This window comes from Bos indicus x Bos taurus, chromosome 5 (assembly GCF_003369695.1).
Source record: "Bos indicus x Bos taurus breed Angus x Brahman F1 hybrid chromosome 5, Bos_hybrid_MaternalHap_v2.0, whole genome shotgun sequence".
In the NCBI taxonomy this organism is placed as follows: domain Eukaryota; kingdom Metazoa; phylum Chordata; class Mammalia; order Artiodactyla; family Bovidae; genus Bos; species Bos indicus x Bos taurus.
Window position 1 is genome coordinate 4,259,255 of NC_040080.1, and position 13,356 is coordinate 4,272,610.

General features: G+C 37.4%; 1 protein-coding gene across 1 annotated transcript in view; it reads left to right on the plus strand.

The window, feature by feature from the left end:
- The window catches only part of SMC1B (structural maintenance of chromosomes 1B), an 82,287-nt gene that overhangs the window by 3,988 nt on the left and 64,943 nt on the right, over nt 1-13,356 (plus strand). The window contains exons 2-7 of the mRNA XM_027543510.1: nt 5,050-5,238; nt 6,303-6,415; nt 6,505-6,708; nt 9,298-9,536; nt 11,197-11,455; nt 12,445-12,585. Of these exons, the coding sequence (XP_027399311.1) occupies nt 5,050-5,238; nt 6,303-6,415; nt 6,505-6,708; nt 9,298-9,536; nt 11,197-11,455; nt 12,445-12,585 (1,145 nt within the window). The remainder of the gene's footprint in view (nt 1-5,049; nt 5,239-6,302; nt 6,416-6,504; nt 6,709-9,297; nt 9,537-11,196; nt 11,456-12,444; nt 12,586-13,356) is intronic.

Genomic DNA, 13,356 nt, shown 5'->3' on the forward strand with positions numbered 1-13,356 from the left:
TTGTCAATAGGTGGTCTCCTGTACTGCAGTCAGATTCTTTACTAAATGACCGTCAGATTCTTTACTAAATGACCTACCAAGGAAGTCCCTACTTAAATGTTTCTTGATCCTATCAGAAGTTACCTCTCCCAGTTACCTTCTGTTTCATCCCTCAGTTTGTTTCCTCACCAATACTTACTATAATATATAATTCCTGTTTATTTATTGTTTGACCTCTTAGTAGATTATAACATTCATTAGACAAGGTTGTTATCTTGTTCGTTTACTGTATCCTTATGACCTAGGACACAAAAGAATTAATGTAATAAATGAGTTTGGATTCAGTTAAGTTTAGTCGCTTAGTCATGTCCGACTCTTAGCGACCCTGTGAACCGCAGCACACCAGCCCACCCTGTCCATCACCAACTCCCTGAGTTTACCCAAACTCACGTCCATTGAGTCGGTGATGCCATCCAACCATCTCATCCTCTGTCGTCCCCTTCTCCTCCCGCCCTCAATCTTTCCCAGGATCAGGGTCTTTTCAAATCAGTCAGCTCTTCACATCAGGTGGCCAAAGTATTGGAATTTCAGCTTCAACATCAGTCCTTCCAATGAACACCCAGGACTGATCTCCTTTAGGATGGACTGGTTGGATCTCCTTGAAATCCAAGGGACCCTGAAGAGTCTTCTCCAACACCACACTTAAAAAGCATCAATTCTTCGGTGCTCAGCTTTCTTTATAGTCCAACTCTCACATCTGTACGTGACTACTGGAAAAACCATAGCCTTGACTAGACAGACCTTTGTTGACAAAGTAATGTCTCTGCTTTTTAATGTGCTGTCTAGGTTGGTCATAACTTTTCTTGCAAGGAGTAAGCATCTTTTAATTTCGTGGCTGCACTCACTCTCTGCATTGATTTTGGAGCCCCCCAAAATTAAGTCAGCCACTGTTTCCATTGTTTCCCTATCTATTTGCCATGAAGTGATGGGACCGGATGCCATGATCTTAGTTTTCTGAATGTTGAGTTTTAAGCCAACTTTTTCACTCTCCTCTCTCACTTTCATCAAGAGGTTCTTTAGTTCTTCTTTGCTTTCTGCCATAAGCATGGTGTCATCTGCATATCTGAGGTTATTGCTATTTCCCCTGGCAGTGTTTCCAGCTTGTGCTTCATCCAGCCCAGCATTTCTCATGATGTACTCTGCATAGAAAGAAGTTAAATAAGTAGGATGACAATATACAGCCTTGACATACTCCTTTTCCTATTTGGAACCAGTCTGTTGTTCCATGTCCAGTTCTAACTGTTGCTTCCTGACCTGGATACATGTTTCTCACATCTCTTTCAGAATTTTCCAGTTTATTGTGATCCACACAGTCAAAGGCTTTGGCATAGTCAATAAAGCCGAAATAGATGTTTTTCTGGAACTCCCTTGCTTTTTTAATGGTCCAGTGGATGTTGGCTATTTGATCTCTGGTTCTTCTGCCTTTTCTAAACCCAGCTTGAACATCTGGAAGTTCATGGTTCACGTATTGCTGAAGTCTGGCTTGGAGAATTTTGAGCATTACTTACTAGCTTGTGAGATGAGTGTAATTGTGCTGTAGTTTGAGCATTCTTTGGCATTGCCTTTCTTTGGGATTGGAATGAAAACTGACCTTTTCCAGTCCTGTGGCCACTGCTGAGTTTTCCAAATTTGCTGGCATATTGAGTGCATCACTTTCACAGCATCATCTTTTAGAATTTGAAAGAGCTCAACTGAAATTCCATCACCTCCACCAGCTTTGTTTGTAGTGATGCTTTCTAAGGCCCACTTGACTTCACATTCCAGGATGTCTGGCTCTAGGTCAGTGATCACACCATCGTGATTATCTGGGTCGTGAAGATCTTTTTTGTACAGTTGTTCTGTGTATTCTTGCCACCTCTTCTTAATATCTTCTGCTTCTGTTAGGTCCATACCATTTCTGTCCTTTATCGAGCCCATCTTTGCATGAAATGTTCCCTTGGTATCTCTGATTTTCTTGAAGAGATCTCTAGTCTTTCCCATTCTGTTGTTTTCCTCTATTTCTTTGCATTGATCACTGAGGAAGGCTTCCTTATCTCTCCTTGCTATTCTTTGGAACTCTGCATTCAAATGGGTATATCTTTCCTTTTCTCCTTTGCTTTTGGCTTCTCTACTTCTCACAGCTATTTGTAAGGCCTCCTCAGACAGCTATTTTGGTTTTTTGCATTTCTTTTCCATGGGGATGGTCTTGATCCCTGTTTCCTGTACAATGTCACAAACCTTCGTCCATAGTTCATCAGGCACTCTGTCTATCAGATCTAATCCCTAGAATCTATTTGTCACTTCCACTGTATAATGGTAAGGGATTTGATTTAGGTCATAGCTGAATGGTCTAGTGGTTTTCCCTACTTTCTTCAATTTAAGTTTGAATTTGGCAATTAGGAGTTCATGATCTGAGCCACAGTCAGCTCCCGGTCTTGTTTTCGCTGACTGTATAGAGCTTCTCCATCTTTGGCTGCAAAGAACATAATCAATCTGATTTCGGTGTTGACCATCTGGTGATGTCCATGTGTAGAGTCTTCTCTTGTGTTGTTGGAAGAGGATGTTTGCTATGACCGGTGTGTTCTCTTGGCAGAAATCTGTTAGCCTTTGCCCTGCTTCATTCTGTACTCCAAGGCCAAATTTGTCGTTACTCCAGGTGTTTCTTGACTTCCTGCTTTTGCATTCCAGTCCCCTATGATGAAAAGGACATCTTTTTTGGGTGTTAGTTCTAAAAGGTCTTGTAGGTCTTCATGGAACCGTTCAACTTCAGCTTCTTCAGCGTTACTGGTTGGGGCATAGACTTGGATTACTGTGATATTGAATGGTTTGCCTTGGAAAGAAACAGACATCATTCTGTCGTATTTGGGATTGCATCCAAGTATTGCATTTCGGACTCTTTTGTTGACTATGATGGCTACTCCATTTCTTCTGAGGGATTTCTGCCCATAGTAGTAGATATTATGGTCTTCTAGTTAAATTCACCCATTCCAGTCCATCTTAGTTCGCTGATTCCTCGAATGCCGATGTTCACTCTTGCCATCTCTTATTTGACCACTTCCAATTTGCCTTAATTCATAGACCTAACATTCCAGGTTCCTATGCAATATTGCTCTTTACAGCATCGGACCTTGCTTCTATCACCAGTCACATCCACAACTAGGTATTGTTTTTGCTTTGGTTCCTTCCCTTCATTCTTTCTGGAGTTATTTCTCCACTGATGTCCAGTAGCATATTGGACACCTACTGACCTGGGGAGTTCATCTTTCAGTGTCCTATCTTTTTGCCTTTTCATACTGTTCATGGGGTTCTCAAGGCAAGAATACTGAAGTGGTTTGCCATTCCCTTCTCCAGTGGACCACATTCTGTCACACCTCTCCACCATGACCCACCCATCTTGGGTGGCCCCACATGGCATGGCTTAGTTTCATTGAATTAGACAAGCTGTGGTCCATGTGATCAGATTGGCTAGCTGTCTGTGATTGTGGTTTCCATCTGTCTGCCCTCTGATGCCCTCTCTCAGTGCCTACCATCTTACTTGGGTTTCTCTTACCTTCGACCTGGGGTCTCTCTTCATGGCTGCTCCAGTGGAGTGCAGCCGCTGCTCCTTACCTTGGACGTGGGTGGGGAAGTATTTATTTTAGGCAGATTTTAAATAAGGATTGATAACACTAATTTCTGTTTAATTCTGTTATCATCAGACTTAATAACTTCAGTTAATGTTCTGTATATGTAACCTACATATGCTCAGGTGGTAAAGAATCCACCTGCAATGCAGGAAACCCCTGTTCAATTCCTGGGTGGGAAAGATCCCCTGCAGAAGGAATAGGTTACCCACTCCAGTATTCTTGGACTTCCCTTGTGGCTCAGATGATAAAGAATCCACCTGCAATGTAGGAGACCTGGGTTTGATACCTCGGTTGGGAAGATCCCCTGGAGGCGGGAAAGGCTACCCCTTCAGTATTCTGGCCTGGAGAATTCCATGGACTGAATAGTCCACAAGGTTGCAGAGTCAGACTTGACTGAACGACTTTCACTTTCTGTATATGTAACCGTCTTACAATAGCTTTCAATCTGCAGATTATCGATTAACCCCTCAAAAAGCCATGTTTCATACCTGTTAGTTAACTGAAACTTAGCTAAATATATTTGCAGCATTTTTAACCATTTCTAGTTCTTTTAAAAAAGACAGTGAACTTCTAAACTCAGCCATATTTCCAGTGATTTGCAGTATTCTTCTATGTTACTCTTTCTGCTTTTGGCACTAGAAATTTAAATTGCTTGTGGACATGAGGGAATGAATGTGAAAAAGAAAAAACATTAAACAGAGAGAGTTGTAGTTGAAATGACGCCGCACCTTGGAAGTTGTTCTGTACTATGTGCTCATGGTTGCAAAACAGTTTTCCATTTGAGCTGGGAGTTACCAAGATACCCCCAGTTTTGGTGATTCACTGGGAGGACTCATAGGACTCAGCATATAGTTGTACCCAGGATGGTTACTCATAACAGTGAAAGGAAACAAAGAAACCTCCACAAAGGGAAAAGGCACATGAGGAGCTCTAGGAAACCAGTTGCAAGGTTCCATGAATCCTCCCTCAGTGAAGTCTCGCAGGACAGGCTTAATTCTTCCAGCAACTAGTTGTGACAACATATATGAGATGTTAACCAAAAACTCATTAAAGACTCAACTCTGAGGATTTATATTAGGGAATGGTCACATAAGCACCTCCATTCCCCCAAATTCCAGACTCTGAGAAAGAAAGCACATGTTCAGCCTAGATCATATTGTTGATACAGTTTAGGCACAGTGATACATTCTTAACAGAAAGTGGTGGAGGGACTTCCCTGGTGGTCCAAGGGTTAAGACTCCATGCTGCTTCCATTGCAAGGGGCACTGGTTCACTTCCTGAGAGTGACTTAGCACGAGCACATCAGTTGTATTTCACTTTCCTTAGTAGCCTGGTTCCTTTGGCACTGGGCAAGACTTTTTATCATTAAAAATAAATAACTTTTTTCCTGTCTTTCCTTCCCCAGGGAAATCTAATGTAATGGATGCACTTAGTTTTGTAATGGGAGAAAAAATAGCTAATTTAAGAGTAAAAAATATTCAAGAACTCATTCATGGAGCACACATTGGAAAACCTGTTTCTTCTTCTGCAAGTGTGAAAATTGTATATTTGGAAGAAAGTGGAGAAGAGAAGACATTTGCAAGGACTATCCGAGGTATTTTTTTTCTTGGGATAGCAGATATCAGAAGCAAATAATAGAACCTATTTTGATTCTCCACTGGACTTTTCTTTAAGCAGACATATTTATTCAGATTCCCCTACTGTCAGATAGCGGTTTTTCTCCCTGGTTATTAGTTTAAAAATGAAAGAAGGAGTTTACCTCAAAGGTGGTGATATCATAAAAGTTCTTCCTGAGATTCTTTATGTATCTTTATCTAGTTTTCGTAGTGATGAAGTAACTATAAATGCATATTTTTGGTTTGTATAGAAAGTTTTTCCTACCACCAAAAAGCAAATCGCATGAAATATTTGACTTTTTATTTTGTTAGGATTTATTCACAAATCCTTGTATTTCCTGAGTAAATAAGATTCAGAGTTACATATATATATATATATTTCTATTTATGCTAGGATTTTACAGGGCTTCTGTAAATAGATGCCTCTTGGTTGTTTTTTAAAAGTCCTAGATGAGGTACCAGCATGGTTGGATGAAAGTTCTCTTCCGGTTGCAGACTTACCATTTGTGGATGGGACTTGGGAGCCTTGTAGGACCTTTTTATTTTATAAGCACCCTAATACTATTAATGAGGGCTCCACTATCATAATCTAATCACCTCCTAAAGGCCTCACCCTCTAACACCATCACTTTTGGGTTTAGGATTTCATCGCATGAATTCAGTGGAGACACAAACACTTAGACCATTAAACGATCTTATTTAAAATAGCAATGCCTCTCTCTCCTACACAGAGACTTCCATACCCCTTTCCTACCTCCATTTTACTCAGCACTTAACACTTTCCTACATGATATTTATTTTACTTACCTATCTCATTTTTGCCTGCCTCCATCACTAGGATATAAGCTTGAGATCAGACTTTTGTCTGTTATGTTCACTACTGTAGAATACTACTTGACATGTAGTAGACACTCAGCATTTGTTGATTGATTAAATGCATTTTTTAACATGTATATTACTGCCATAATTGGCCATTTCAATAGTTGTTGATACATATCTGGTATTTATACTTCCCATAACAGCATTTGTTCTTTTATTTTAGGAGGATGCTCAGAATATAGTTTTAATGATAATCCTATGAGTCGTTCTGCTTATATCACAGAGCTGGAAAAGATAGGCATAATAGTCAAAGCACGGAACTGTTTAGTTTTTCAGGTAAGTAGCAATAGTATTTTGTTTTATTCATGATTTTGAAAATGTATCACTATATTTTATATGTTGGTGTGCTTAACTATTTTTGAAAGGGAACTGTGGAGTCAATTTCAATGAAAAAACCCAAAGAAAGAACCCAGTTTTTTGAGGAAATCAGCACTTCAGGAGAGCTTATAGGAGAATACGAGGAAAAGAAAAGAAAGTTACACAAAGCCGAAGAAGATGCACAATTTAATTTTAATAAGAAAAAAAATGTAGCTGCAGAGCGCAAACATGCAAAATTAGAGAAAGAAGAGGTAAGATGTCATGAGGTAGCCAATTAAGTGTTGCATACAAAACCTGTATTAGAATTGTAAGTATTGGTTTGGGGTTACTAAAATAATTCTTTTAGTAACTTAAATAAAGCCCATTATTCATCAAAGATAAACTTTTTGGTATATTTTCCAGTTTGGGTTTCTTTCTGCAAAATAGGCAGGACAACTTGAGCTGCAAAGGTGTCTGATTTTCCCAACTAAAATTAAACTTGAAGGATTTATATCTCATATGGCAGAGGGCCTCAGATTTTTGGATCTTATGCTTTTATACTTTAAAAATTATTGAGGACCCCAAAGAGTTATCTATCAATGTTTATTGTATTTGAAATTAAAACTGAGACATTTAAAAATTATATTTTGATGATTTATTTTTGTAAAAATAACAATAATAAACTCATTGTATGTTAACATAAGTAGCATATTTTTATGAAAAGTAAACTGAGTTTTATAAAACCAAATAATTAGAAGAGTGGTATTGTTTTACCTTGTATAATTTCATGAATATCTGACTTAATAGAAAACTGGTGAATTCTCATATCTGTTTTTGTGTTGAACCTGTGCTAAGACCTAGGAACTTTACCCTCCTTTGGCTCTTACACCATTGGTGCAAATGTCAACACAGTGAAAAAGACAAATGAAATCTGAGTATTATTAGGAAAACAGTTTTGATTTCAGGGGCTCCATGAAAGGGTGTTGGGGAACTCTAGGAGGCCGTGGTCACACTTTGTAAATGCTGTTCTGTGGTACCTCTTGGTGCCCTTCACAGTGCCTGCTGTAGCGCCTTGTAAACTGTTGCCTTTAGAGTATTCTTTTATCAAATGCAAAGTAGATTTTGTCATTGTTTTGCATAAAACCTCTTCTGGAGCAATGCTTTCCACTGCACTGAGAATCTAGTCTCCCTTCCCAGCCTGCTGATCTGCCTCTTGTTCACCTCTGAAACTTCAACTTCCTCTACTCTTCAGCCACATTGACCTTTATCATTTATTGAAAATACCACATTCCCTTGTGTCCTAGAGCTTTTGCTGTTTCCTCTGCCTAGATAATTGTGTGCCTGATTTTTACATGGCTAATACTCTCATTGAAGTTTTCATAAAGAAGCCATTTTCTCAGGCAGACATTTGCTGTCCACTTGCCCAATCTAAATTAGCATCCCTTCCCTGGTTCTATTGCATTACCCTATTTTGTTTCTTTTGTAGCATATTTTGCTGTATGAAATTATCTTGTGTATTATTTATTGCTTATTTATTCTCTGACTCTGCTTCCCTCCTTGCCCCACTAGGATAACTTGGTTGTAATCTAAGAAGAGCAGAGACTGTTTCTACCTTATTCCCTACCATATTTTACAGCACATAGAAGAGGGCTTGGCACACAATAGCCAGTTAATAAATATTTGAAAAAATAAATGAAAGGTAGACGTGTTCCTTATTAGTGATATTTCTCTGCTTCTTCAGATTTTTATGTGTGTGTGTGTTCTTGGTTTTGTCAGTGGAAAGGGATGGTGGTGTAAGTGCAAGTCAAACTATAGTTTTTGTAATACACTAAAACAGCTTATAGCAGAGTAGAATTGCATAACTTTAAACATTATAAGGATAGTTAGAATAGTCCAACTTCATGATTATTTTTAACAACATCCTGGCAGATTGCTGTTTACCTGTTACTTGGAATATTTCATTGATTAAGAGCTTTCTTCATAAGGTAGAACATTCCTTTTTTCTTTACTAATGGTACACTTGGGCTTCCCTGGTGGCTCAGAGGTTAAAGCGTCTGCCTGGACTGCAGGAGACCCGGGTTCAATCGCTGGGTCAGGAAGATCCCCTGGAGAAGGAAATGGCAACCCACTCCATTACTCCTGCCTAGAGAATCCCATGGAGGGAGGAGCCTGGTAGGCTACAGTCCATGGGGTCACAAAGAGTCGGACACGACTGAGCGACTTCACTTTCACTTTCAATGGTACAAATACTCAGGAAATTCTCCCATCTCACATATAATTTAGAACTTTAACAATCCTATTTGTTCTATTCATAGAAAAAATTACATTCTATAGAAGAAATTTTACCTGGAATCTTTGAATTGAAAATGGCTAGAAACTTTAAAAGTGATATTACTTCCTTTAGTTTACAAATGGGGAAGCTGGTGTCAGACTTGCTTGCCAAACTTCTGAGGTCAAGACAGAAGTGGGACAGGACTCAGTTAGTGGGTGCCCCAGATAGTTCTTTTGGAAAAGGAAATGGCAACCCACTCCAGTATTCTTGCCTGGAGAATCCCATGGACAGAGGAGCCTGGTGGGCTATAGTCCATGGGGTTGTAAAGAGTTGGACATGACTGAGTGACTAACAAATGGTTCTTACCACCATACCACTGTGTGCATGAATATAAAATCCTTTAATGGTTTATTATAGAAGTATATGCAGAAGCCTTATCCAAATAATGGTACTTTGGGCAAGAATATCATTTGTTAATGACATAAATGAAAATTCATTAGAGATCATTTATTAGTACTCTAGTTGAGTTTATGAAAGGTCAATGTAAAATATACTCCGTCTTAACTGTTGTTGAATTTCACTGTTGTAGGCAGACCGTTACCAGAATCTCCTTGAAGAACTGAAAATTAACAAGATACAACTGCAGCTTTTCCGACTGTATCACAATGAGAAAAAAATTAATTTTTTATACACTGAGTTAGAGCGTGTGAATAAGAATTTGAGTGTCACAAGAGAGTCTCTTTCTCATCATGAAAACATAGTTAAAGCCAAGAAAAAGGAACATGGAATGTTGAGCAGACAACTACAACAAACACAAAAAGAATTAAAGTGAGTTTTCAAAATCATTATTAACAGTTGGATTTTATTTAGATTGATAGAAATATTGTGATGCTTTGAAAATTGATTTTTTAAATAGATTTTTTACTTTGGAATACTTTTAGATATACAAAAAATTATAAAGATAGTATAGAGAGTTCCCATATTCCCCACACTAAATTTCTCTCACTTATAGCAGGCGGAGGAGGGGGCTACAGAGGATGAGATGGTTGGATGGCATCACCAACTCAATGGAAGTGAGTTTGAGCAAACTCCCAGAGGTAGTGAAGGACAGGGAAGTCTGGCGTGCTGCAGTCCATGAGGTTGCAAAGAGTCAGACACGACTTAGCGACTGAACAACAAATAACATTTTACATTATTAGTATGCTACACTTGTCAGAATTAATTAACCCATATTTATTCATTATTATTAACTAAATTCCATACTTGGTTCATTTTTTAATGTTTGACTTAATGTTCTTTTTCTGATCCAGTATACCATATTATATTTAGTCATCATGTCTTCTTAAGGTCCTCTTGGTTGTGACAGTTTCAGACTTAAACCTTGTTATTGGTATCCTTTACAGTTTTAAGAAGCATTGGTGAAGCTTTTTGAGACTGTATCTCAATTAGTATTTCTCTGTTACTTTTCTCATAATTAGACCAGTTTATGGGTTTTGGGGAAGAAGACCACAGAGGTAAAATGCGATCATTATCATAGTACATCAGGAATGTCAGCGTATCATATCAGGGAATTCCCTGGTGGTCTGGTGGTTAGGGCTCTCTGTTCTTGTTGCTGAGGGCCGGGGTTCAAACTCTGGTTGGGGAACTAAAATCCCACAAACCACATGGTGTGGCCAGTAAATAAATAGACTCTACCATAAATTTTAAAAATATATATGTTATATTATTAAATCATCTATCTAATATAGTATCAGCCTGCCATCATTATTGATGGTTTTTGGGGGGCTTTTTGGCTGTGCCACATAGCATGTGGAATCTTAATTCCCTGACCAGGGATTGAACCTGTCCCTCCTGCAGTGGGAGCATGGAGTCTTAACCACTGGACTATAAGGGAAGTCCCACATGATATTCATTTGCTTAATTGTTCAATTCCAGTAATCATGCATGGCAGTACTAGAATTATTAAACCATGTCCTTGTGGGAAGCAAATTTATCAACTAGAGTACAAGGCTTGTGTATAATTATTTTTGCTTTTTATTTTATGGGCTCTGGTCATTTCCAGTATTATTTAGGTTAACACGTTTCCCCTTATCCTCTTCAGTAAGGTGGTTTCATACATTTGTACTACAGTTAGATTCTTCTGTCACTTTCTATATTTTATCTGGGATCCCTCGCCTTCTAAGTGAATTTTTTTTTAAATGTGTACATTAAAGTTTGCTCTTGGAGCTGTAAATTTCTGTAGGTTTTGACAAATGCATGATGTCATGTGTCCATCACTGCAGAATCATACAGAGTAGTTTATCACTCTTTAAAAATTCCCCAGTGCTTCACCTATTTGATTTTGCCTCTTACTTGGCAATCACTGATCTGCTTACAGTCTCTGAAAGTCACTATTTAGCATTTCTTTTTAAATGTATAATTTGATCAGAAGAGCTTCTTGCTTTTATATAAGATTTTCCTTTAAAGCAAAGTTTATTTTTCTTTTTAGATCTCTTGAAGCACTGTTAAATCAGAAGAGGCCTCAATACATTAAAGCTAAAGAAAACACTTCTCACCACCTCAAGAAATTAGATATGGCTAAAAAATCAATAAAGGACAGTGAGAAACAATGTTCTAAACAGGAAGATGACATAAAAGCCTTGGAGACAGAGCTGGCTGATTTAGATGGTGCATGGAGAAGTTTTGAAAAGCAGATTGAGGAAGAAATGTTACATAAAGGACGAGACATTGAACTAGAAGCTGGTCAGGTGAAAAAGTTGGCATGTGGGAAATCATTTGTTTCTACTGTTTCAGCTTCTCCTTTTGATTAGAATTTAAAGGATGACTTCTCTTTCTGATTATTTTAAGAGATTGCCGCAGAATTTAAATTATGGGGATTTTGATTTTTCAGCCTATATGGAGAACCTAAATTTAATTTTTACACTAGGCTATTTTTCCTTTATAAAAGTAGATGACATCGTAACATTTGTGAGTTAACTAAAGTCATAGAAAATACTTCAGCAAGATTACATGGTTCATTTTATGGAATTATATTCATATGTTTTTAAGGTAATTAACATTCATGAGGAAAAAATAATTACCTTAAAAACATAATTATATTCATATGTTCTTAAGGTAATTATTTTTTCCTCATGAATATTTTAAAAACTTAAAAGTCAGATTATATGTGGCTTTGAAGAGACATGATCACTTAATTGACAGGAGGGAAATTGGTTAAGATTGTTTAAAATGTTAAGTGATTAATGAATATCCAATTTAGTATATAAGATATAAGTCAATAATAGATATCCAGAAATTTATAATCCAAAGTTTTCAAACATTCTTTCAACTAAATTTCTATTATTTATTTCTTTCATTAATTTTATGATAACTTTATTTCACAATATATATGCTAAAATAATTGAGACTGTATAGATATAAAAATACATAATTTTCTCTGAACTCCTCTTACTTCTGGACCATTAATGAGTTTTAATGTGCTTTCTCTTACAGAATTTCTTCCAGAGACCTTATAGAGTTGGTTTTGAATACCTTGTTGATCTATCTAAACAGTTTAAAATAAGATGTTCATTTTGTGTTCATGCTATCTTAGCTGGAGAAGATGGCTAATTATGATATAATTCAAATAAAACATTTTTGATAAGTTTAATTATCTGCTAGTAAAGAATATCATAGAAAGAATTTCCTCTCACACTTCTTTAAATGAATTATCAATGTTTAAATGCTTTTTATACAGCTGGTTCAATATAAAGAACTTAAGGAACAGGTAAGAAAGAAAGTGGCTATAATGACCCAACAGTTGGAAAAGCTGCAGTGGGAACAGAGGTCTGATGAAGAAAGATGGGCATTTGAAAAGAGGAGACATGGAGAAGTTCAGGTACCTTGGTTTGTGTAATAAATGATTTAGAATTATTTTTCATGAAATTTTATTCCCTTTTTATATTTGTTTTTCAGTATATAAATGGTTTTACATCAGATATAAGGAATTAATTAAATTTTCTGGATTACCTGTTAGACTGCTTAGCACTATTTAGGTCCTCTTTCATAGTCTAAGATATAGACAGTGTAAGGACTTCCCTGGTGGGTCAGTGGTTAAGACTCTGCCTTCCAGTGTAGGGGATGTAGGTTCAATCCCTGGTTGAGGAACTAAGATTCCACATGCCGTGAGGCAACTAAGCCATGCACCAAATTTAAGAGAGAAACCCACGTGCCTCAGTGAAGACTGAGCACAGCCAAATAAGTAAAATAAAAGTGTAAAGAAACTGATAAAAATAACATATGAAAATAGTGTCTTCCTTCATGTAGTCAGTAAGCATTTTATGCATACTTGTATAATGATAGGCAGAAAACAAAGAGGAACTAAAGAGCTTTTTGACAGAGGTGAAAGAGGAGAATGAAAAAGCTGGCTTAAAACTCAGCATTCATAAAACTAAGATCATAGCATCCAGTCCCATCACTTCATGGCAAATAGAAGGGGAAAAGTGGAAACCGTGGCAGATTTTATTTTCTTGGGCTCCAAAATCACTGCGGATGGTGACTGCAGCCTTGAAAGTAAAAGATGCTTACTCCTTGGAAGGAAAGCTATGACAAACCTAGACAGTGTATTAAAAATCAGAGACATCACTTTACTAGCAAAGGTCCATATAGT